The sequence below is a fragment of the Bipolaris zeicola genome (assembly GCF_000523435.1).
Source record: "Bipolaris zeicola 26-R-13 unplaced genomic scaffold scaffold_311, whole genome shotgun sequence".
Lineage (NCBI taxonomy): Eukaryota > Fungi > Ascomycota > Dothideomycetes > Pleosporales > Pleosporaceae > Bipolaris > Bipolaris zeicola.
In genome coordinates this window covers 1-23,546 of record NW_006912360.1, presented here as the reverse complement: position 1 = coordinate 23,546, position 23,546 = coordinate 1, and the positions used below count along the sequence as shown (strand labels likewise).

General features: G+C 50.8%; 14 protein-coding genes across 14 annotated transcripts; 8 read left to right on the top strand and 6 right to left on the bottom strand.

The window, feature by feature from the left end:
• Window positions 1-578: 578 nt before the first annotated feature.
• COCCADRAFT_66273 (uncharacterized protein) lies at window positions 579-758 on the top strand (the record flags this gene model as incomplete). The annotated part of the gene is made up of 1 exon (XM_007719462.1): window positions 579-758. A coding segment is annotated over one exon (180 nt), but the record flags the coding sequence as incomplete, so codon positions are not given.
• A 90-nt stretch (window positions 759-848) lies between these two features.
• Window positions 849-2,236, top strand: COCCADRAFT_110138 (uncharacterized protein; the record flags this gene model as incomplete). Its single annotated transcript, XM_007719461.1, has 4 exons — window positions 849-1,032; window positions 1,081-1,334; window positions 1,405-1,497; window positions 1,550-2,236. The coding sequence occupies 4 exons, from the start codon at window positions 849-851 to the stop codon at window positions 2,234-2,236; spliced, it is 1,218 nt and encodes a 405-aa protein (XP_007717651.1).
• Window positions 2,237-3,375: 1,139 nt separating this feature from the next.
• On the bottom strand, window positions 3,376-3,750 carry COCCADRAFT_110165 (uncharacterized protein; the record flags this gene model as incomplete). The annotated part of the gene is made up of 1 exon (XM_007719460.1): window positions 3,376-3,750. A coding segment is annotated over one exon (375 nt), but the record flags the coding sequence as incomplete, so codon positions are not given.
• Window positions 3,751-4,204: 454 nt separating this feature from the next.
• COCCADRAFT_110162 (uncharacterized protein) lies at window positions 4,205-6,214 on the bottom strand (the record flags this gene model as incomplete). Its single annotated transcript, XM_007719459.1, has 3 exons — window positions 4,205-5,140; window positions 5,188-6,020; window positions 6,070-6,214. The coding sequence occupies 3 exons, from the start codon at window positions 6,212-6,214 to the stop codon at window positions 4,205-4,207; spliced, it is 1,914 nt and encodes a 637-aa protein (XP_007717649.1).
• Window positions 6,215-6,653: 439 nt separating this feature from the next.
• Window positions 6,654-7,545, top strand: COCCADRAFT_9513 (uncharacterized protein; the record flags this gene model as incomplete). The annotated part of the gene is made up of 2 exons (XM_007719458.1): window positions 6,654-6,950; window positions 7,024-7,545. The coding sequence occupies 2 exons, from the start codon at window positions 6,654-6,656 to the stop codon at window positions 7,543-7,545; spliced, it is 819 nt and encodes a 272-aa protein (XP_007717648.1).
• A 329-nt stretch (window positions 7,546-7,874) lies between these two features.
• On the bottom strand, window positions 7,875-9,071 carry COCCADRAFT_30615 (uncharacterized protein; the record flags this gene model as incomplete). Its single annotated transcript, XM_007719457.1, has 1 exon — window positions 7,875-9,071. One exon carries the CDS (start codon window positions 9,069-9,071, stop codon window positions 7,875-7,877), a length of 1,197 nt encoding a protein of 398 aa, XP_007717647.1.
• A 640-nt stretch (window positions 9,072-9,711) lies between these two features.
• COCCADRAFT_110134 (uncharacterized protein) lies at window positions 9,712-10,524 on the top strand (the record flags this gene model as incomplete). The annotated part of the gene is made up of 1 exon (XM_007719456.1): window positions 9,712-10,524. One exon carries the CDS (start codon window positions 9,712-9,714, stop codon window positions 10,522-10,524), a length of 813 nt encoding a protein of 270 aa, XP_007717646.1.
• Window positions 10,525-11,037: 513 nt separating this feature from the next.
• On the bottom strand, window positions 11,038-12,185 carry COCCADRAFT_9510 (uncharacterized protein; the record flags this gene model as incomplete). Its single annotated transcript, XM_007719455.1, has 2 exons — window positions 11,038-11,600; window positions 11,684-12,185. 2 exons carry the CDS (start codon window positions 12,183-12,185, stop codon window positions 11,038-11,040), a joined length of 1,065 nt encoding a protein of 354 aa, XP_007717645.1.
• A 436-nt stretch (window positions 12,186-12,621) lies between these two features.
• COCCADRAFT_110163 (uncharacterized protein) lies at window positions 12,622-13,183 on the top strand (the record flags this gene model as incomplete). Its single annotated transcript, XM_007719454.1, has 3 exons — window positions 12,622-12,673; window positions 12,775-12,974; window positions 13,055-13,183. 3 exons carry the CDS (start codon window positions 12,622-12,624, stop codon window positions 13,181-13,183), a joined length of 381 nt encoding a protein of 126 aa, XP_007717644.1.
• A 164-nt stretch (window positions 13,184-13,347) lies between these two features.
• On the bottom strand, window positions 13,348-15,898 carry COCCADRAFT_9508 (uncharacterized protein; the record flags this gene model as incomplete). Its single annotated transcript, XM_007719453.1, has 5 exons — window positions 13,348-14,295; window positions 14,348-14,551; window positions 14,599-14,893; window positions 14,944-15,713; window positions 15,776-15,898. The coding sequence occupies 5 exons, from the start codon at window positions 15,896-15,898 to the stop codon at window positions 13,348-13,350; spliced, it is 2,340 nt and encodes a 779-aa protein (XP_007717643.1).
• A 455-nt stretch (window positions 15,899-16,353) lies between these two features.
• On the top strand, window positions 16,354-16,578 carry COCCADRAFT_110166 (uncharacterized protein; the record flags this gene model as incomplete). Its single annotated transcript, XM_007719452.1, has 1 exon — window positions 16,354-16,578. One exon carries the CDS (start codon window positions 16,354-16,356, stop codon window positions 16,576-16,578), a length of 225 nt encoding a protein of 74 aa, XP_007717642.1.
• Window positions 16,579-16,657: 79 nt separating this feature from the next.
• COCCADRAFT_30610 (uncharacterized protein) lies at window positions 16,658-19,340 on the top strand (the record flags this gene model as incomplete). The annotated part of the gene is made up of 4 exons (XM_007719451.1): window positions 16,658-16,671; window positions 16,830-17,216; window positions 17,414-19,208; window positions 19,263-19,340. The coding sequence occupies 4 exons, from the start codon at window positions 16,658-16,660 to the stop codon at window positions 19,338-19,340; spliced, it is 2,274 nt and encodes a 757-aa protein (XP_007717641.1).
• Window positions 19,341-20,517: 1,177 nt separating this feature from the next.
• Window positions 20,518-21,598, top strand: COCCADRAFT_110136 (uncharacterized protein; the record flags this gene model as incomplete). Its single annotated transcript, XM_007719450.1, has 2 exons — window positions 20,518-20,658; window positions 20,711-21,598. 2 exons carry the CDS (start codon window positions 20,518-20,520, stop codon window positions 21,596-21,598), a joined length of 1,029 nt encoding a protein of 342 aa, XP_007717640.1.
• Window positions 21,599-22,379: 781 nt separating this feature from the next.
• On the bottom strand, window positions 22,380-23,154 carry COCCADRAFT_9505 (uncharacterized protein; the record flags this gene model as incomplete). Its single annotated transcript, XM_007719449.1, has 2 exons — window positions 22,380-22,809; window positions 22,916-23,154. 2 exons carry the CDS (start codon window positions 23,152-23,154, stop codon window positions 22,380-22,382), a joined length of 669 nt encoding a protein of 222 aa, XP_007717639.1.
• Window positions 23,155-23,546: the final 392 nt, after the last annotated feature.

Sequence of the window (23,546 nt, the reverse complement as noted above, 5' to 3'; positions counted from 1 at the left end):
GCCGGTCATTTCTATCTTCGGATTCGTGAGACTGGTCTTAGCAGTTGCAGTCTACGTAGCGTATAGGTACATGAGAGCAAGGCGCGCGGCATCAAGGACCGAGGAACCCAGAACGGCGTGCCTGAAGATGAGTGAAGGGGCCGTGCAAAGGGGCAAGCGGTTGCGAGCCATGCTAGCTGAATACCCCATGGTTCGATAGGAACTTTTGGCTATCCGTGAGGAGAATGCCGAGTACATGGTTCCAGGGGCGGCGATTCGACCCTAGTCAACTTGGGCTCGAAAAATGTCTATCACTACTTAATAGCCCATATTACCTAGCATAGCACAAATATTTATTTCTCCCCACATCGACGAGGTCATTTCAGCACACGATCTCAAGATGGAAATCTCTTCGAGGGCTTTGACTGCGCTTTGTCCTCTCTTATCAATTGGTTTTCACGAATTGGTTTTGAGGCGCGCGGAGGTCGATCACCTTGTTCTCCCAGGAGTTGTTTTTTTCGAGTCTCTTCTTCTTACTACTCACTTTCTCTCAGGGTATCGGCCCAACTGTTGTTTTATATATAGCCTTTTGGGGCACTCTCTCTTTATGGATCTTGTTATACCGCGCATTCTGGCATCCGCTCAGACATTTCCCGGGACCATTCGGTGCAAAATTGTCCAAATTGTGGACTGTTAAACAGGCTTGGGATTCAAGATGGCACTGGCATCGCGTACAACAGCATCTTCAAAAGCAATATGGTGATTATGTGAGAACAGGTATGCGATATGTTTCTGATAGTGTTGACAATACGGTTGTCTTTGATTATTCATTCCGACGATTTGTCTGTTAGACTAGCGGCTGATCAGCGATGGTAATAGGCCCTCGAGAAATCTCAATTTACGACCCAAGCGCCATACAACCACTTCTCGGTTTTTCTTCCTTAACAACCAAGGGACCTTTCTACGATGTTATGAAAAAGTCTCTTCATCTGAACCGAGACAAAGTTTTCCACCGCCAGCGGCGCAGGGTTTGGGATAATGGCATGAAAGAGTGTAAGTTCTGTACTCAGCATAGACGATGCTCTTCGCTGACAATTTCAGCGCTTGCTACCTTTTCTCCACTCGTTGAGGAATTTACAGAAAAGCTGCTTGCTCAACTACATAAACAGAATGGTGAACCGATTGAATTGCTACGCTATTGCAGCTACTATAGTTATGACGTTATGTCAAAACTTGCGTTTGGCGACTCAATGGGATTTGTGGAAGGCAAACAAAGTGAAGTAGCGGCAAGCATTCTCAACACTTTCAATAGCAGCCTGTCTGCTATGGGCCTCATGTACCATATGCCATGGTATGTATCTCACTATGAACTCCAACAACTGTCAAAATCATGTATTGCATCCTGGACTGAACTTTTCATTTAAGCTCATGAACACACTGGGTGTGGTCACTTCGATTGCCGGGCCGATGAAAGAATGGCAAGACTGGAGCGTGTCACAGATGAAACAGCGCATAGCCGTAATCATCCCACCAAGTCCTCTACATCTATGCCAATACTAAGAAATAACAGCGGAAAGACGGGAAGGCCGATTTTGTAGGACATCTTATCAAGAACACCCCTGAAAATACAGCTGGACTAGAACTACTATACGGCGAATCTCGACTCATCATCAGTGCCGGCAGCGAAACTACCTCTTCGGCGTTGACGTTTACATTGATGCAACTAGCTACGAACCCCAAATACGTGGATGCGATACGGAAGGAGTTTCGTGACTGCGTATCTTTCAACTGCAATCGGCCACTTCCAATGCTAGACGCAGTAATACAAGAGTCAATGCGTTTATGGCTATCGATCTTCTTTGCACCTCAGCGTGTCACCCCACCATCTGGATTACACATCAATTCTCATTTTATTCCTGGAAACACAATTGTCCAAATGCCGCCTTTCGCCACCTTCCGCGATTCAAGAAACTTTGTAAAACCGGATGAATTTGTGCCTGAACGATGGACATCGCAACCCGAATTGGTGCTCAATAAGAATGCGTTTATTCCATTTAGCACAGGACCATACAACTGCGTTGGTAAAACACTGGCTAATATGGAACTACGGAGTGTCATCGCAAGAGTGGTGAATGAGTTTGATCTTCGTCTTCCCGACGGATTCGTAGCAGAACAGTATTGGGACGGTATCAAAGATCAGTTTACAGCAGGGCCTCCTGCAGAACAGAGACTTTCTTTTGTTGAATGCGAGAGCTGATCTGAGTCAGCGTTAGCTAATGTCGTCGCAATTGTACTTCCTCTCTTAAACACTAGAAGCTATCAAATGGGAGACCAGCACTATTAGCTATTACCGAATATACATCATTAGCCCAGAATACCTGATATGTGATACACTGTGATATCAAACAACCAATGTTGACCACAAGAGCTAGTCTTCACAGGTAAGAGGCAGATTTCCAGAGATAAGGTTGTGACAAAGGCACATTAGATCTTACTACTACGCGTAGCCACACTTTCCATTTTCGGTTCCTTGGTTTCTAAAAACAGATTCATTAAGATGAAACCACTGACAGTGTACTTACTTACTCAGCACCTCAACAACTCCCCGGCAGCTGATAGCCCGACCAATACGCCTCCGTAACCACCTCCGCCCCATTTCTCGATAACACCTAACCTTCCACAACGCCATCCCAGTCAACCCGCTATTTTCCCTTTTGAACCATCTCAACACTTTTCTCCAGCGCATACTTTACTGTAAATCATGCAATTCAATGAAGTGATTGAATCCCAACTGATAGAGCTCTGTACTCTTTGATTCTATATCACTCGCACCGCCATCTTCCGCCCTGCGTACGTCCTCGCTAACCAGTCCTCCATCGCTTGTTCAAGCGAACGCGTTTAAGCTCAGGGTGAATGGAAGGACGCGTTTTCTGCCATAATAGAATTTTGTCACGTGGATTGGTTTCTATAAGATAGAGACTAGCCAGGTAAGATAAAACGTCATAGAACTTCCGTGCAGATGATGAGACGCGTATATCCTCACTCCATGGCGTGCGGCGGGCCGCTCAATAGGTGGGTGCTGTATTTGAGAAGAGAAGCAGTGGGCAGATCTTTCCAGCTTCCATTTGTCCTGATGCTGGAGCAAAATGTTGGTGTTAGGTTATGCTTAGTCCTGACGCGATACACGCAGTAGGGAAAGGTGGGCTTTGAGTATTGGTTGAGGAACCTGTACGCGAAGCTATTCAAGGGTAGGCTCTTAGCATTAACGCCGATCATAATGTTGAGTAGACCCTGTCTAGTGTTCTGCGGCTGATATAGAGTTTTGGTGTGGACAGTGTCTAACAGATGCCTAAAAGCCTCGAGAGTGTATGGAAATATGATCAACGGTTCTGTGCACTATTGTTCTTCATCGCAACTATCCTCTTTAACAGCCAGAACTTTACTTTGGTCTATCATACGAACAAAGCCATCAAGAATCATCTTAAGAGCGAGCCATATCTGCCGACTATTCATAGTAATATCAGTATCATGAATAAATGTGTGGTGCATATCCGTACTCTCCTCTTGATCCAAGATCAGCCCAAGTGGATGAATAGCACCCAGAGCCCCGTTCGCCCTGTAAAGAGTGACAAAGCGTCGCTTATTCGAATCGTCTCCACCTTCAACATAACTCACATTCTGCCAAAGTCTTTCGGAGGAGCACAAACAGGCCAAGTGCCGATGGAAGACGTGACGCTTGGTGACCGGCTCCATTGCAAATCCATGCCAAGAAGTGTATCACCACCATAGCATTCCCACCATGTCGGTTTATCGCGGGTGTCCCATGTGAAAGGATGGTGAAGCAAATACATACCTAATGTGTTCTACCCAGTAGGTCAATAGTAAGGCGATCTTTGGTTTACCGACGTATTAGCGAAGGTTAGCTGAAGAATGCCATTCACCTTGCTAGCGCATGTCACACAAAAGGCACCTGTAAGGCTAGCCTTATATACAGCAGCAGACGTCTTCTCCGTTTAGCAGGGTACATATTGGGACTTCTCTATCGTATTCAACGTTTGGCATAAACATACCATTCTGCCGACTCTATCAATTCAATCTTGGCTTGCTCCACATGTCTGTGTAATACTTTTGCAACTTTTTTTTTTACTTTTCGTTGATCAACGTGGGTATATCAAAAATCTACATATCGGTACACGACACAAAAATACTGAAACAGGGGCCATTATCATCTTCCCACAGCCTGAATCATCTCAGGTGCTTTCTTGGCACTGGCTGCCTTTTTCGCCTCCATAATCTCCAGTCTACTAAGTCCCATACTACTCAGATACTCGTTGAAACTACCGAGGATCCGCTCCAATCCTTCCCGAAGACATTCCCTGACCTCATCAACCTCAGGTACCTTTCTCCTCTCTGATTCTGGTTTGGCAAGTGTTTCGATATCGCTTGGGTGTATCGGAACTGTCTCCATGTATTCGTCGATCTTGTTAAGTGCTGTGGTAAGCACGCGTACCACGGCCGGAATACCTTCGTGGAAACGGCCGAGAGAATCTTCGCTGAGAGAGGACACGGCCAGATTCGCAAGGGAAGTAACGGCGTTGCAAATCAACGAAATACGAGAGTATGGCGCCCCAAGAACGACAATGCTTGCTGTACGTTGAACGGATTGTCTGAAAAGGGCACCAACCGAGGACGACACAAACTTGTTATAGTACGTTGTGAAGAGCGACTCTGCCTCTTTGGCACCTTCTTGCGCCTTGCTCAGCCCCTTGTTGATAGCTTCGCGGCTGTACGCTTTTTGGGCGTTACCAGGAGCGCTGTGAGATTTTGCGAGATCCGCTGTTGCTGATTCGAAATGCTCCAATCTAGAATTTGGCTTTGGTGGCGGTGCTGCAATCGCTTTATCGTCCTTGAGCGGCTGCGAGATCCGTGGTACCAGGTTGACAGGTGCCGCCGACTGCTCCTTGCCGTCTCCAACGACCGGGTTATAAGCAGGATCAAGACCAACGTTTAAGCGTTCGGTGAGGAACTTCAATTCTCCAAGACACAAGTCTGTAACTTGCTCGTGGGTGGGCGCCTTTTTGCGATCCATCTCACTGTATAACGTCTTACGGCGGTCGGGGAAAGCGTCTGTAATGAGAGCAAGCTCCCAGAAAGCGATGGCCTAGATTCAGTCAGTCATGATCATGAACATGCGTCGCCTCTCCATACCTTGACAGTGTCCTTCTTTGACTTGAGCCCGTTCAGTAGTGAGCCATTCGGGTCTTTTGAATCGTTCGTAATGGGATTGTCATTCTTCAGCGGCTCCTGGGCAATGTATACGTCAAAAGTCTTGTTGACAAACTCCCACAGTAGGACCAGAAGCGTTCCCTCGGTAATGAACATGAGACACAGGGGCAAGAAAGGAGCCAGGCCGGTGGGAGTGGAGGTCTTGGAAAGGCTCCAAAGATAGCGACCGAGGCTGTAGTAATAACTCCAGACCAGGTTGCGCGTGATTGAGAAGTAGAAAAGAAATCCAACAAAAGCGATGATCGCAGCCAGCGAGGTTGACTTGGTTGCCATGCCTTTGAATTCCTTGATGAGGACATGTCTAGGCTTGGGTGCTCGTCGTGCTGGTGAAGCGTCGCCACGATCCTTCTTGGGCTTCATTGCCGGCACATCAATCCTGTCGTAGTCCCTCCACAGGTGAACACCGGACTGCGCAGCTGCGAGGAGGTAGAAAGAGTAGCGCAGATAGAGCGGTCTCTCGTTCAGCCTGAACCGCTCGTGCATGCGCCCAGCCTCGATGAACGCGAGCCTGTCCTTGGGGCCCCTTGACCAGATATATGTTTCGACAAACATCATAGCGGAAAAGGCATAGGCGATCAGAGTAACGATAGTGGACAGGCGGAAGAAGTACTTTGTGAAGGTCTGGGCCTGGGTATGCGTCTGGCGGGGGCCGACGTGCCATTGGGAAACGCGAAGAACGTAGACGGAAAGCGCGGAGAGGAATAGCAGGAGCGTTCGGATGCCTGTGAGTCCTAACGGGAAAAATGACCACAGAGCTGTATGCGAATTAGTATCTGGGCTTATACTTCGTTGTGTTTATCATACGGTTAGCCCATTCGCCCATCCAACACGCGATCGCGTAGCAGAGCAACAAGGTGTATTTGCTCGCCCTGTTGAATCTGCGGTGGAGAGCTGGTGTCAGGTAGTCTCTGTACGGGCGCACTTGAGTGCCCAGCTGTGCGAGCGCCATGGCTGCGGTGAGTTGCGGCTGGAGAGAATGTATGAGTGAGGAAACAGCTATAGCATAGCAAGAAATAAAGAAACGGCGTCGTGCCAGTGGAAAACGTGGAGGGGGGCAGCAAAAGTGGTTGCGCGCAGGGCGTTGCAGCGATACAAAGACGCCCAAGTTTCCGTCAAACAAACATGGGTCGGCGGAGCTACAAGTTGCTGCATGTTTGCTTACATAACAGCGGACCCGCCCGTGCCATGTGCGCCCTTGGCCGCGGCTCGTCGTCATCGTCGCAGGAACCGTCCGAGCGAGCAGAGCAGACCAATCCAACCCCCCAGGCACCGACAATTGCATCCCCATATCACTCGACCGCAGTAACTTTGACAGTCGCTGGGCTCTAGACACCTCTTACATCACTGTTTAACCGAGCCATCGTGTGCTCCCTTTGTTCAACACCATCATGTCATTCCAGCGCTCCAGTGCCCTCGAATCACAGCCTACAACATGGCGCCGGGAAGACGACGCAGCCTACGCTGATGACCCCGAGTTCCGCGACTTTGCCGACAAGCTCTCCGACGATCTTTTTGCCCTCACCCGCAATGTCGCCCGCCTGTCGCAAGAGACGGCCAAGCTAGGAACCAAGCACGAGACCGCCCGTGTGCGCGAGCGCGTCAAGACAACCGTCGAGGAGACATCAGACAAGTTCAAAGAGCTCGGCGAGAGCCTCAAGAAGATCACCACATGGCCAGATGTCGGGGTACGTAGATACCGGGGCCTCCCCCCTCATGCAAAAACACAAGCACCGTTTTAGCTAACCGATAAATAAACAGCCCTCGCAGAAATTCACCCAGTCAAAGCTGCAGCGCGAATTCAAAGCCTCCCTCACCGAATTCCAACAACTGCAGAAGCAGGCGCTGGAAAAGGAAAAGCAGTCCGCACAAGCCGCTCGCACCGCCCTGCAAGACGCAACCTCGCCAAGCGAAGAGCGGGGAGACTACGGCCAGCATCAGCTGCAGGAGCAGGAGCAGCTACGCCTCGCGAACCAGGACGAGGTCGACTTCCAGGAATCCCTCATCATCGAGCGCGAGTCCGAGATCCGCAATATCGAGCAGTCGGTCGGCGAGCTCAACGAGCTGTTTCGTGATGTCGCTCACATGGTGCATGAGCAAGGGGCCCAGCTCGATATCATCGAGGAGAATGTTGAGACGACGCACGATGCGTCGCGAGGCGCGCATATAAACCTTAAGCAGGCTAGCAACTACCAGAAGAGTGCTAGGAGCAAGGCGTGCATTTTGTTGCTTATCCTGGCCATTGTCTTGGTCATCATTATCCTTGCTGTCGTCTTGGACTAGATGACAACAACGAGCATCTATGTAAATGGTCTTTCTTTTTTCTTTGACTCTTGTTTTCAAGGCGTTGAATGGTATACTCGGGGAGGGGATTCTGATACCATGGCGTAACGCATTGTTTGCAGATATCCTTGCCTGGAGAAGGTTGCGTATTTATGAGTCGTACAGTTTAACCCACCTAATTCATGCGATGCTCTTACCGATTTCACGTCTTCTTTTTATCTATAGTCTCACAACAGGAACAAGCTCAGTATTAGCTGGGGTGGATGACATGGTGCTCAAGATCATACTATGCTCTGTATTCTCAGGCCTCTTTACCAGGCGTCAAAACTCTAACCGCTTTTGACAGGCTCGCCCTTCTCGTCAATCAGACTCTCCTCAGTCTTGACTGGTCCCTCACCAACACCGGTCAAGATAACCCGGCTGACACCTTCCTCTAGCAATGCAATAGCAGGTCCTGCCTCGGACTTGACCTTCTCAAGAGCTTCTGCGTTGGCTTGGACAGCCTGTCCCCTCTGGCCCTGCCATCCATCCTTCTCGTTGAGAATAGTCTTGAAGAGACCCGCTACCTCCTTCTCGTTCTCCTCAAGGTAGTACACAACAGCGTTTGGACCCGCGTCAAAAGTGTATGCCGCAATGATCTTGCCTGCCGCTGCGTTGATGCTCTCAACAATCTTGATAGCAGCGCGGGAAACGTCATTGAGGTAGAAGATGGGTGGGAATGTGTCGAGGCAGGTAGCGTGGAAAGAGTTGCTGTCCATCATGGTGACCTTGCCGAATGCCTCGAAGTCCTTGTTCTGGATAGCGTCCTGCATTTCCTTCATGCGCCTGGGTACTGTCTCGCTGGCTCTCGACTGGAAGAGACTCGAAGTTGCGACTGTGGTTTGCATACCAGTGGTGCTCGATACACCCTTCTTTGCTGCACTGACGACCAGAACGACGGCACGCATGTTTGGCCAGTGGCTTGCAGGTGCGACCTGGAAAGCTACGCTGTCACTGCCATCTACGGCAGAACCTTGCTCCCAGCCTACATATCCGCCGAAGAGCGATCGGCACGCCGAACCCGAGCCTTGACGAGCGATGCGGGAGAGTTCTGTGGGCGAAGCTGGAAGCTCATATAGGTTTGCAATTGCGCGGACAAGTGCTGCAAAACCAGCAGCTGAACTGGCCAGTCCAGCAGCGGTGGGGAAGTTGTTCTCGGAAACGATACGGAGGGGGAGATCGGCCAATTTGGGCAGGCTAGAGTCCTTCGCTTCGAGTTCTTTCCTCAACGCCCTCAGTTCCCTGAAGCATGCTTGGGTTCTGGCACCAGAAACATCTTGAGACTGGCCATTGAGAAGAAGGGTGTCTTCTTTCGGGTAGCTAGAGGAGCAAGAGGCCGTGGTGTGGGTGCGGAGGTCGGACTGCGCAAGGGTCACGCTAAGGGAAGAGTTGGTGGGGAGATTTAGCTTTGGGTCACGCTTTCCCCAGTACTTGATTACTGCGATGTTGACGGGGGCAGTCGTGCTGGCACGGTGGATGTCAGACATTTTGAGAATATGTATTCAAATCAGTGCCAATAGACGGGGGAATTGGGGGGAGTCGAGGCTGAGAAAGTCGGAGGACGTGGTAACGTTGTTATTTATATGCAGGGTCTAAGTAGGGTAGGGCCTAGCAAGCGGGGACCGAAGAGGCGCCAAGGGGGAGTCGGAAGAATGCCGCTTTGGGGCTGCACGATAACTGAGCTGTCCATACATAAAGGGTAATGAGAGCATGTTTTACCAACCAATGCTGATCCTGGCGGACGTGGCAGAAAAGTCCATCCAACCTTGGCGTTTAATACTGAATAATAGACGCAAGAGTCTGACATGTAACCTATAGGAGGTAACCCATCTTTTTAGAATATATCAAGATATTTTGACCAATCGTATCCAAATATGCTGAGCCTACCTTTCGTTGGAGAGGCATGCCCTTATTGTCTGAAATCCTTGCGGCGTACAACGCTAAATACAATCGCGCTCATCTTCGCTGACCGAAAAGTTGTACATGGCTGCGCAGGAACCAACGACAGGGCCAGCCAATCACAGCGAATCGACTTCCGCAGAGTCCGTGCGTAACATTTCTCCAACCATTGCCGTCACCATGCCTAACATGCTGGATTTCCATTCCACATAGCCCACCACCACCACAATGTCCTCCAAAGACGATCCCGCAGCAGCCTGTCCCGTCGATCACAAGACTCGCGAGGCATGGCTTGCTCAGGCCCGCGCCCAAAACGCCAATGTGCCACCAAATCCCCACCACACACCCATCCCCACGCCCGCCGCCCCGCCAGCAACACCCCTACGACCACAATCACAATCGGCCGTCCAGCAATCCTGTGATTCCTCGTCACTCGATCAATCCACATCATCCCCGCCTCCAACAAGCACCGGCATCCTCTCCCAAATCCGACTCGGCACCGACCGCGAAGTCAGCACCATCCCACGCGCCCTCCCAAACACTCCCTCGCAAACCCCCGCCAACAACGAGCGCGACACAGGCGCCGACAAGACGACAGGAAATTGGATTTACCCTTCTGAGCAAATGTTCTTCGATGCCATGCGCCGCAAAGCCTACGATCCCTCCGCTCCTGACATGCGCACCATAGTCCCCATCCACAACGCCGTCAACGAGCGCGCCTGGCACGAAATAAAGCGCTGGGAAGCAGGCCGCGGCTCCGAAGCCTGCGGCGGCCCCAAACTCGCTTCTTTCTCCGGTCTCAGCACTAGTCTGACGCCCAGGGCTCGCTGGAAGAGTCTGATGGGGTACCAGCCCCCGTTTGATCGCCATGACTGGATTGTTGATCGCTGCGGCACGAAGATTGAGTATGTGATTGATTTTTATGCGGGGAGGGATGAGGGGAAGATGGGGAAGGCGTTGAATTTTTATCTAGATGTTAGGCCCAAGTTGAATACTTGGGAGGGGGTTAAGACGAGAGTTATGAGGTTTTGGGGTTTCTAAGGACATGTATCCAAGGGTATATATATTGAATGTGGTAGGTTTGGGGTTGGTTGGTTATTGTTGTTTACGAAGGGAATTCGATATGTGGTAACGAAATAACTGTACTATAGCCACTTGTACAATATCAATGAGACGATACTTATTTCTATTTTCTTTTCTTCTTACAATCTTGGGTAGTAAAAAAAAAAGAGAATATGGAGAATTGAAAACATCCTGGTCGCAAGTCTGAGCAGCAGACTTCCATTTTGGTGACGAGAAGAAGAACATGAATCGCTGCGTCAGGAAAGAAACCACCCGCACCGCTTTATCAGCAAAACGCCCCCTGCCCTCAACCCCCATGCGCCATGCGTGTGCATCTGAAGAAGTATTTTCTTGCCCCAAACCCTCCCCATTCGAACCAAGATATTAAAGAAAAAGTCGCTCATATCAAAATCTTCAATCCAACAGCTTCAGAAAAGAATAGCATAGCCCATAGTATGCCTGGGAAAAAACGGATACAATCATAAGGTACTTTCACGCCCCGTAAACATCTATCCCCAGCTTCTTCAGCTTATTACAATTCTTCAACTCCATATTCCTCGCCTTATTCATAGCCTCCGTATCGACCGAGAACCAGCCTTGGGCTTCCTCCATAAGTTGCCTCTGCTTGTATTTCTCCGACTGACACCTTGTGTTTGTGATATGGACGTACTGCTGCTCGGCCACCTCATCGAGCTTGCGCCATTTTTTAGGAGTGTATTCGTGGACGTCCTTGGGGTTGACGTAGTAGTCGATTTTTATGCGAGAGGAGACGCGCTTGAGTGTGTTGGGTGTGCGGGGGGTTTCGAAGACGAGGTTGGGGCCTGCGGATGTGGAGGAAGAAGAGGAGAAGAAGGAGGAGAGGAGGGGAAGGACGAAGAGGAAGAGTAGGGGCAGGAGGTTCGCAAAAGCGGAGGAGAGGTTTTGTTGGCCTTCGGAGCCGGGAGGCGCGGCGGTGCCGGGGCGTCTGCGTGGATGGCCGCCGCCAAATTGGTGGACGCGGATTCCTGGGCCGCCGCCGAGGTTGAAGACGAAGCCTGGACCGGTGTCCATGCCGCCTGCGTTACATGTTAGTTTACGGCGTCTCTTTGGAGTGTGATACCACTGCCAAGCACAGCATCTCCGAGAGTACTGAACATACCGAAAGGCCCTCCGAAAGCGCCGCCGAAGAATTGTCTAAACAATTCCTCTGGTGTCATCTCCTCCTCAAAGCCGGCCGGCCCTCTCCTTGCAAATCCATTTCCAAACGGACTCGGGCCTCCGCCACCGCTCGCCCCCGCCGCAGCCCGCGGATCGAACCTTGCGTCGGGATCCAATCCAAACTGGTCGTACTTCTTCTTCTTATCCGGATCACTCAGCACCTGAAATGCTTTGCTGACCAACTTGAAGGCCTCGTCTGCACCGTCGTATCCATTCTTGTCCGGATGCGTAAGTAATGAGAGCTTGCGGTATGCCTTCTTAATGTCCGAGTCTGAACAGGTGGCTTTTACTTCCTCAAGCCCAAGGATCTTGTAGTAAGCGGTTGGCGCGCATTGCTTGATACGTATTACAGCGGCTTTTTGTTCTACGGTGAAGGCTCGACCGGCACTGCCGTCATGGTGTTCCCGCGATTTGGCGTCGGAGCCAGAGGTTTTGCCTGACATGTTGGCCGGAGGGCTGTTGTTGTGTGGGGTATGCGAGTGCTTTTGTGGACGGGGGAGATTAAGCCGCCGTGTGGGCAGCGGTGTTAGTGGAAAGCCTATGCGCCAGGAATAGACGTCTGGCTGATGTGATACTAGAATTCAGCGTGTGTATCTGGGTGCGGGAAACGAGTGGTGCGGAAGCGGCGGTGCGGTGTTGTGGTTCGAGTCGTGGGTTAAAGCCGCTATCTGTTATTGAAGTTCGCGAGACCCGACGAGGCCAGTTGACCGAATCTAGGCTGGCACGGGCTGACGGCCCACTTCCTGACCTAACGTCATTGAACTTCACCAATTCCTCGACCCTGGTCTCTTTGCGCAACCATTTCTTCAAGAATCACACGCCTCTCTATACACACAGTCTTTCCATTGCTGCTCCCCAGTTAAGTTGGCAGCATCTACAATGTCTCAACCACCCAAGCAGTCTGTGCTTCAATCCCTCCGCAATTGGGGAGGTACGTTTGTCATGTCTCTTTCCTGTTTCCAACACTCACGTGCTTCACTCTACGCATCATCATTGGGATATATACGAATCAAAATGGCTGACTCTTTATAGAGAATTCTGTACCACCTACGCTATTGGCTACGCTCATCACAGCCCAACATGCTCGACCCTTCCAAGTTTTCCCTATGATGTTCCCACCAGTCTTGCTGTTCTCATCGTATCTAAATCTGAGCAACTACAAGACAGACTCGGCTGGTATCACCGCTGCATGGAGTGGGCTGTACGCTTTGCTTGCTATGCGGAGGAGTCAGGTATGTTCAATTGTGCCACGGGTGGAGGGCTCACTCGCCACCCAGGCAATTCAATGCTCCCAAAGCTAACAAAAAACCAGGGTATCAGAAACAAGTTTACTGTACGGGGCGTGGTGAGAGGAGCATCATTGGCTCTTTGCGCAGTCAATGTCGTAGGCTGTGGTTTGGCGTACACATTCGGCAAGCGTGAAAAGGAGGATAAAGAGTGAACCCAAACGAGTGGTAATGAGTGTAACATACTGTATCCATTAGACCGTCATGACCTAAAAACTACACATCAGTATCGAATAAGACATGTATTATTAAGCAATCTACCCTGCAAGACGCCTTCGCTATGCTGAACAATCGACGTCGTCTACAAGACACGAAACGACTACCATGCATCACCCCATCCTTCTTCTTCCTCCTCATTCGCCTTTGGCACCTCCTTCTTGACCTCTTTCTTTGGCGCTACAACAACCTTCCGCGTTGCCGATCCTGTTGTGCTTGACCTTCCTCCAATCACAGGTCTTGATGTCTTGGCGGCTGGTGTAGTAGATTTGGCGAGACCTTTGGGTAGGGTGTTCTTGATGGGTTTCTTGGCATTCGATTGTGCTGCTAACCATCCCGCAAAGTCAGGCTCGCCCTTGTCATCAAACGCTGTTGTAGATGTTGGCTTTGATACTGCTGGTGTGCCCCATGGATCATCTTCCTCCTTCGGTTTGTCGTCTTCGTCAACAAAGCCGCCCCAATCATTGTTGAAGTCTTCTGCCTCATCATCGAAATCGGTGGCTGGATCCGGTGACGCAATGGTGGGTATGGATGCGGTGCTCTTGGCGCTGTGAAGCGTCATTCCAGGTTTACTTGCTAGCGGCACTGGTGGTTGAGTTGTGACAGCCGGAACAGAAGAGGGCCTCTGATCAGAGGCTCCATTAGTCCCTGAGCCAGCTTGCATCTGTCCGCTTGTTGTTGCCAGCTTATTTGTGAAACTCGAGATGGCCCAGCCAGCCCACGAAGTGTCGTTGGCTGGGGTCCCCATACGCGGCGAAGATCCTCCAACAGTCGGAAGTCCTGGCGATGGCAATACAGTTTCAGGCATGGTGGCAGCAAACTTGCGGATACGTGCAATATACACATCAACGGATTTTTGAGCTTGGTCGCGGACAAGTTTCTCTTTATCCACGAGCGATGGACACATGATCGGGAGAAGTTGCTTCGCACAGTCTTCCTCGCTAAAAAGGTCCGCGGTCGCAGCCAATGCCAGGAGGGCTGCATTTCGTGCATGTAGGAATGGGTCGCGTAGTGCACGTGAGAAGGCGGCGGAGAGAACTTTAGCTCGACTCTGACCAGGCATTAGCATGCTATCACTCCAAGCACATCACATGAAGACCTACACTTGCGCCCAGGTTTCGCGCAATCTTGCCTAGACAAATCGTAGTGTTCGTCCGGATACCGGGTTGTTCGTCGTTTGCAGTCTTTGCCAAATAACGGAGAAGCTCGCCATTGATGATTCGGTCTGAAAGCTTAGGCACTACCGTAAGAACGGCCTTTACTGTCTGTTCTCTAACCACAGGGGCGACATCTGAGAAGCCAGTAACCTTTTGAAAGTCAGAACAAACGCAAAGGTGATCTTTACGCAACTCACCATTTGGGGAAAAATCTTGTCGCTGACGAGTTTTTGTGGGAGATGATCAATCATCAGCGGTAGGTTGTCCAGGAGGCACACACGAATGCCTCGGTCAGGGTTGGCAAACAACCGTACCACGACCGGCGTAATTTGGGCCTCATATTCTTCGTCTGACAGCTTCTGCCCTATCTGCATCACTGTACCAAATACTTTGGCACCTCCGCCCCCAAATTCCACTGACTTGAGCAGTTCGGGGAGTACCTTCATCTTGAAGAAATCAGCAGGGAAGTCGTCTGCGACGGCGTCCAGCTTCCTGGTATGAATTAGCATCCTCAGCCAAAGTGTTATCACAGGAACACCAACCCAAGCAACTCATTTCGCTCGTCCTCAGCTTTCAGACCGAGATTCTCAATATCATCCGTGACCTGGATCAGCGGTGTTTGGAAAAATCCTCCAAAACGCTTTCCCTGATCCAAGAATTGACTTATGCTCATACGTGCTTTGGGATTGGGATTAAGAAGGCGCTTGTAGGATTGGTGCATGCTTGGAGGGATGCTCTTCATTTGCCCCAGTTGGTCGCTGCTGTTGTAGTTGCCGGTGAAGACTTCGAAGATCAATATACCAAAGTTGTATGCATCCAGAGCATGCGTTGGGTTTTGCTTGACAACTTCCCACCCTCCTTTGGAAACTTCTGGCGCCATGTATCGTGCTGCATCAGGGATGAGACTGCCATAGGTGGGTATGATGGAATCATCCTCCTTCACAGAGCTCAGCGCATCAAAGCCACCCAGCTTCCACTCGCCACTTTCACTGAAGAAGATGGAGGCTGGACGGACGCAGCCGTGTATGGATGCAGCGTCGGCATTTACGAACTTGAGCGTTTTTGCGACGTTGTGCAGTCCCCATTTGGTAGTTTCCTCAGTCAGACTCCTTCTCTTTACATGCCAGCTGAGTGGGCTGAGTCGCTCTGTGGCGATGTATATATATGTGTCGGTCTCGACGGTATCGAGAACTTTGACTACCCCTGGGTGGCGCAGGGTTCGTAACTTTCGGAGCGCATTGCGGGCGAGAGGCAGGCGAGACTTGTTTGCCGTGATGTCAAAGGAAAAGATGCTGCACTTGGAGCCGTCGTCCTAGCCCCCAGTTGTCAACAGCCGTTCGCGTGTGTGTTTGTGTGCAGATGTCTGGGCCATACTCGCTTTGTGCCATTGTGCAGCGTCCAGATGGAGTCGTTCAAGTCGACACGATCGCCAAATGTGTAGCCAAACGCTGGGCCCTTTGAAATTGCAGAGGCAACGGCAGACTTGAGAAAGTCCATGGTTACTGCGTGCGGCTAGGCGTGGCCCCCCTTGCGCTGCAAATAAAACAAAGAGCGTAAGTGTTTGTCTCCGTGACACCACGGGCAAACACATGCGCCCAAAGGCCAGATGGATGCGCGCATACCCCACCCGCGCGCCATTGGATTGGGCGGGGGTTCTGCCCAGTCGTCACGTGATGACGCGCTGCAACCATTCATCTTTACGACAGCGATGTCCCTGGCTGCCTTTGCTTCTCTGCTCGCCTCGCGCTAGCCCACTGCCACATTCCGAGTCGCGTCTGCTTGGCCACATTCACGTCACTTCGCTTGCATTTCATTCTATTCTATCCTTCTTCCACCCATGTTGTGCCCAACTTTGCATTCGATCTAAGGCGCGCCTCATCAGACTCAGCCCTATTGCTGTAGCACAGGTAAGCTAAGCCCCACTACCAACCGACGCGTATATCACATGCGTGATGACCACTGGTAAAAGGTTAGATCGCCGAACCATTGTGACGGTTTGCCTTGTGGCTGCTTGCCTGCAGTGCAACCGAAGAAGGAGCCTCCAATGGGGCGAAGTGCTGCTTTACATAAAACTGAAAAGACCTGACGCATTCCCCACTCCCCCGTGTTGCACACCCTTCTTGCCTGGTGATAGAAAGCTAACCCGCATGCACTGTGCTAGGTTCATTCTTTCATAGTTTTCAACGCTTCAGATGAGATACGCCAACGACGAACGACGACTATCATATATTAGCACGGACAGCAACTTATCCCAACATGACCGACCCAGCGTGGGTGCTCGGGATCCTCTGTCAACCCCCAGTGCTATCCCAAGTCGAAGGCAAACTCCTCGGCTAAGTGAAATATCACCACCCCCGCTCAAGCGTAAGCGCACAGCCTGCGACGAGCCACAGGTGAGACGAGATTCCTCGAGCTTGACAAGCCTCAGTGCGCCCAAGGATAGGTATTGTGCATCAGATTGTTGTATCAAGGCTCGACTAAGTCGTCCTCATAGCTTGCATGGACTGTCTGCCTCCTCCACAGGTGCGCAAAGTAACCGTGAGCATCTTTCCAGACAGTCACAAAGTTTGCACTCTTTACAAGCAGCTCCTCGCTATTGTGCGCCTAGAGAACAAAGCCGCAATGTCTCCTTGATGCAAAAAGCCCGCGGTCTGTCAAAAGCGCCGTCAAAGCCCGAGTCCTCCTTCAAACCCACTTGCCGAGTATGCGACAAGACTACAGCCACAAGCTACAACCCGATTATCGCTTGTCCAGGATGTACCAGAACATATCATGACAGTTGTCGAAGACCTTCACTGACCCAAGGCGTTGACCCGTAAGTTATCTGAGGTTTGTGCGTTGAACAAAGACTGACAACATCAGGCAACACTGGAGGTGTTCAACATGCTTAAGTGACACTAAAAACCCTGCTAAGCCCTTAGTGACTTCGAAGTCGGTCTCAGTTAGATACTCTGTAGTAAGAGAGATCTTTAAGCCGTGGAGCGCACGATTTACAACTGCAAACTCGTCTAGATTACCCGAAGAGACCACCGCTAGTAACCATGTCGATGCTCAGAATTTCCGTGCTAGTTCTCTAAGCGCAAGGAGTTTAGAAAGCTTATATAGACCCAAGGATGTCTTTGAGCCATCTCCCCAACCTGAGTCCTGTGTCCTTTCAAACAATCTAAGAACACCTATGCACCGTTTGGGTCAGCCTGACAATCTTAATTCACCATCTCAGGGGCAAAGCGTTGAGGCTCAAGTCAACCTCACAGCTATCAATTCTTCAAGACAACTAGAGATACCTGAGACCCCTGATATCGCTACTCGCCACAGCATACCACTCACAACGAGTAGCACGGATTTGGCCAAGTTCGATTTTTCAACGGCTGTAACTACTCGAGCAGATGAGATCAAAACCTCCTCTTGGTTTTATTCACATCGGCCGACGCTCGAGTCGAAGATAGAGAAAATCAATGATCATGCAACGCCTTATACGCTTCCTGCATCATCCGACAACCTAGAGCCGAGTAACTCCACGGAGTCAATCTCTGCTTCTAACGATGTAGAAAGAGGAACCGTACTTCAAGCCATCGCAACACACGGAACAAACATCATCTACAATACCTCCTTCCAGTCACCGCGCAACGGGCAGCAGTGCGAAAATGATTATCGAGAGTTACCTGGCGCATCAGAGACAACGCAAATGGGTGATCCACCAGCAATTGTACCACCTGTTTCCCACTTGGTACATGAGGCTCAGACCCACGTTTCTCGACAACCCCCTTCTACTGGTGACGCAGTCTCGTGTGAATTGCTTTCTGTGCAGCGGGAGTCGGGAAACGTGAATCTAGAGGGCTCTCCTAATGGTATAAGCCCATCCATGTCTCCCCAAATTTCCTTCTGTTCGGATCTGGATGACACATATTCACCCGTGTGTCAGAAGCGCCATACAAATCAAGAGCTAGCTAGGATAGCCCTGGCTTGTGCAGATGGAGCAAGTATGACGGCCTCGCAGATTGTTGATTGGCTAGTCCAAAAGTTCCATTACCTTCAAAAGGGGCAGGCTACGTGGGAAAAAAGTCTCAAGGCGGTTCTTTCACGCAAAGAGTTTCGTAGCGACAAGGCGAGTGGGTTGCATGGGGCCCGTCTGGCGTATAGTTTTGCCAACGCAGCTTGTAAAGCTCGATACGAAGAGGAATATCGAGACTATATCATTCAATACTCGCAAGAACATGATCAAAAACATGCTGCCGGGCCTGTTGACGTGGTCAAAAATAACCAGGGAGATGTATCCAACAGTGCAGCATGTCCTCGGTCTTCTGCAATCACATCGACAATACCGGATTCCAGCTTCATTCAATCACCAGCTACCACCGCTTCCAACGGTGACTTACCGCCCGGCCTTTTCAAGTTATCCGACTCATCCAATCTAAATGATATTGCTGAGTATGCTTCTGGAATCAAGCGCGAGGCAAGTTTTCATCACGTCTACCCTCGTAGCACTCAGCCTCCAATCGAGATGATGACTGCTGAGGAAAAGACCATGAAAGTGGCAGAGATCCAGGCAAGACCTTCTCGCAAGGCGTTGTTCAATTCAAACCAACGCCTAGCGCACGTTCGAAGGTACAGGCGGCTGGACATTCATGATGAAAGCGATGGAGCATGGAAGACTCAATCTTCGGAAGCAGAGGGGTACCCCGCAAAAAATGAAGCCGTCACAAGGGACCGTGATGAACCCCGGTCGCTACGTGAAGTCTTCAACCTCCCGGTCCATGCGGTGCCAATGATCGATGGGGTCGAGTTGGCTTTCCGGGATGGAACTTTAGTGAGTCAGCCAAAGCGTGACGCTTGTAGATCGATATGTTAATGAGCTAAACAGGTCAACGGTCAACTGCCACGACCACGCCATGTATACAGGGTGGGGAAGAGACTTGGAGCCGGACTTACCGTCAATTGATTTATCACATACACCAATGTCGGCCTCAGCGGAGGTTCTGGACTTTCTGTCTTGGCTCAGTTTACAACATTATACCCGATTGATTTCCAATCAAGTGATTTATCTTGGAGTAACAAAAACAAAAATAACAAGCTGCACAACATGTTGGTGGTGACGTGCACAACGTGTCGACTATTGAAACTATTGCCGAACTAAAAATGTCGGCTGAGAAGTGGACATGTGGACTGGTTCGTGATTTAAAGTTGGGTGGTGATGACAGGCCCTGGCGTGGCGCCATAACCCTACGCCTCCACCACAAGCGCTTCCACACAAGATGCTTCCAGACTGTGCGGGCAGCGGGTCCCACCTCCAAACAACGCCTCGCATTGGTGACACGGCAGTGCTAACGAGATAAGGTCTGCCCATATCTTGCCGCCCGCAGATCGTGGGGCTCACGGCGTGCAGATGTTTCTAAACCTGAAACCACATCCCTGTGGCTACGCGATGTGGTTTTAAGGCCCCAAAGCCAATCAATACGCGACTGCCGCACGTCGACCAGACCATGCCTAATCGTCTGGATGCTAGAACCCCACAGCAACCCTGTACAGTTGCCGACGCGACAATTTCGCTGCCAGCCTTGCCAGCTTGGAATTGGATGACTGGGTCGTTGTTGTTCTGCTGTTCCCGCCGGGGCTAGCGGGGAGCGTTTCACATCGGCCGGCAGCACAAGCGCAGTAATAGTCCTTGGGCTCATTTGAGCCACTCAAGCCTGAAGCACTCGAGCGTGAAGCCGTGCGAGCATCCAACGCCATACGCCCCCGCCTGTGCTATTGTAAGGTTCACGAGAACGGCCAGGCCAGGGCTAGCGGGTCAGTTTTGTCCTGAGGTTCCCTCCTTCACCTTGGGTTCTTTTCTCGCCTTTCACTCTTCATCTTTTCGGTCTCTATTGTTTGCCATTGTTGCTACTGTTAGAGGCCTGTTGCCTTGACGGCGTGGGAAATTCCCCCTCTAATTCACCTTCAACCTTGCCCTCTTTAAAACCAACACCCACTCTTTATCTATCTACCTTCCAACCATTGTCGCTAGACGCGCTTTTTCCCTCTGACTCAACCAACTGCTGGACAGATCCAATTGCTCCACAGCACCAACTTGAATCTTCCACCACCCACTACTCTTTCTCTATACATACACAAACGAAATGGCGCTTCTCTCAGCAGAACACCTGGCTGGGCCGGGCTACATCATTCTCAACGTCCTTCGTGGACTCAACATTATTGCTTTGGCTTCAGTCGTTGCCAGCAGTGTTGTCATGCTTGTCAAGACTTTTATCATTTCCAAGGTACGTGGCAGTGGTTTGATTTCAACAATTGTAAATAACTGACTCTCTTCAGTTCTTCTTCTTCGATGCCACGAGCCATGTCATTACCGCTTTTGCCGGGCTTTTCTTCATCGTATCAGAATGCTCGCTCTTCCGCGGTTTCTTCGCCCGCAACTGGCCTCTTCTGAGCCCCTCTCACGGCTTCGTCACCCTAGGCTGTGCCATGATGATCATCGGCATGAACCTCCTCGGCAACATGAACAAGGAGGCCACAAGCCAAAAGTCACTCACCATGCCCTTCTGGCGCCTTCTCGTCGCCTCGGGCGTCCTCTCCTTCGTCATCGGCCTCTTCAACATAATCGCCAGCTTCATCTTCCGCGATAGATCCCGCAACATCACCGCCCGCATGGTCCGCTCCCGCGGCGCCATGACGCTCCACGAAGACCTCGAAACCCAATCCCAATGGACCGGCTCAAACTACGAGTCCAAACTCAAACCCTTCACCCTCTCTTCCCACCAAACCGGCAGCACCTCGTCCCGCACCCCTCCCATGCGCATGCCCACTCCCCCCGTGGACTGCGGCTCGCCCCCACAACCCCAAACCAAAGACACCGACGCCCATCACCTCTCCCAATTCGACTTCAACCCCCTCCGCGCCCTCCGCACAGCCCGCCAATCCTTCCTTCCTTCCTACCACTCCCAGTCCTCCCCCGCCAAACTCAACGTCTTCTCCAACCGCCCAGCCTCCTCAATCTACTCGCGCACCACCTCCGGCGAACCCTCCCGCAAGCGCTTCTGGCAGCGGCAGCGCGAAGAGCAGGAACAGGAAACTGCCCGCATGCCTGAGATTAGCTATCCGCTTAATGTCAACCCGCAGTTTGCGCACCTCGTTAAGCCGAATCTTGCCCATCATCCTAGTGTCAGGCGCCCGGAGTTTGATTTTGATAGTAATAAGATTTGAGAAATGTCTCTTCTATCGTGTGTCGGCGTTGATGAGGGGCGTGAGGTGAAGGGGGGGGGAGAGAGTAAGTCAAGTGTGAGGGTTGTGGTGGAGGATGGATGGCGGAAATTATGATACCACTTTCTTTTGTTTCTTTGTTTCTTGTACTGATTTGCATTACACAAAATGCATTACTGCTACAGATTTAGATATACTAGCAGCGGGCGTTTCTACTTTTCGGCGATACAAATCCTGTCTCTCTCTTTCTCTCTCTGTCTCTCTTTTTTAAACATGGAAAAGAATGATTTTTTACTACGAGATTGTCAGGATGGGAGCTCCGGGGAGGTTTTATCATGTTAGATGATGGATGGCCCTGTTGAGCATACTGGTTTTCACCTTCTTCGATGAAAGGGAAATATGGACTACGATCATTTCACTGGTTGTTTATTGTTTGACTGCTTCTCTACTCTCGTTTAGGATAGCTGTTTTCTAATATACACGTGGTTATATAGATTGGAATGTCCAGTATTGTCCATGATGCAATTGCTATCAATGCGAAGTTTGTCGCTGTCGCTACATGACGCGGTGCATATATCTATATGTACATGTGTTATACAGTAAATCGGACGATTTATATTGGATTGACGGTTTTTCCACGTCAATGAACATTGTTCGAAGTCCTCGGCCCATTGGCACAGCACCGTGCGTTACTGAAACCCTCCCACCCTCGTACTTTCATACATGGATCCTCCGATCGTTCCAGATACGCTCTTCCGCCCCTCTTTTAACCAATTTCTACCCCTCACTCCTCCACCGCAATCTCCTGGAACGGATCGATCGCATTGCCCTGCGGATCATACAACTCGAACCTCGTGCCATCCTCCAGTGTCAAACTATACTCTTGCGTATAATATAACCCACCTCTTCCCTTTCGCCTGCACTTCAGGCGCACCTCGCCCGCCTGCTTCGTTCCCTTGACCCAGAAGCTTACATTAATGCGGCCATGGACCTGATTGATCTCGCCCTTGATCCATGGGTACTTTGACGCAAAATATATTTCGTCGCCGAGCTGCTCGCGCACGAGCGGGTTGGTGCGCAGCGCGTAGAGGGTTGCGGTCACGACGGAGGATTCTTGCTTCTGGTAGTTGAAGAAGGCAAAGAGGGAGACGGTCATTGCGATGATGAAGATTGGGAGGGTGCGCAGGACTTGCGGGGGTATTAGAGGTGGGACACTAATTAGCAATGTTGTTAGCATTCTAGCTCAAGCTTGCTCGTTTTTTTATGAGTTGTGAATCTTTCCCGACAGGTATGAAGACAAGGATTTGGGGTTCGACGTACGGCGGTAGGGCGCGATTTGGCCGTCGCTCAAGCAATATCTCGCCATCTTTAGGCGGGGGAATGAGGTTCTCGGGTGTCCAGACGCTCGTTGGGGTTTTCCAAGGGACGACAGGCTTAACGTCGTTTTGCTGTGGTGGTGTGGTGGACGCATGGCGGAGGGGCGCTATGCGACGGAGACATTGGTATCGTGCCTGAGGCCGCGCTCGCAACAAAGCTGGAGAGAGCCGTGGCGGTGGCATGGTGTGAGTTAATGTTGTGGCGGGGGCGCAATTGCACGGATGGAGGGTTGCGTGTATGAGATCAGTCGATGCTAGTTGTGATGTTTGCATAGTTTGCATGCCCGCGCTAGTACACCTGGTTGGCGATGGGACGGAGTTAAGCCGGGTAAACCCTGTCTTCGACTCTATCATATGTTAGGTGGATGTCTCTCCTACACTTTATCATGGAGTAATTTAGGTTCTATGCAGTTATCGTAGCTGTTCTCATTCGTAATTGACTAACACATGCATATTATTCCTTTTCTCATTCTGCTCATTTCTTCTCGAACGTTGAATATACATGCGATCGAAGACGTCGCAAGGTTGTGGATTTTGGATTAACGTGTTTTACAAGCGAGCGGGCCATACAAGCG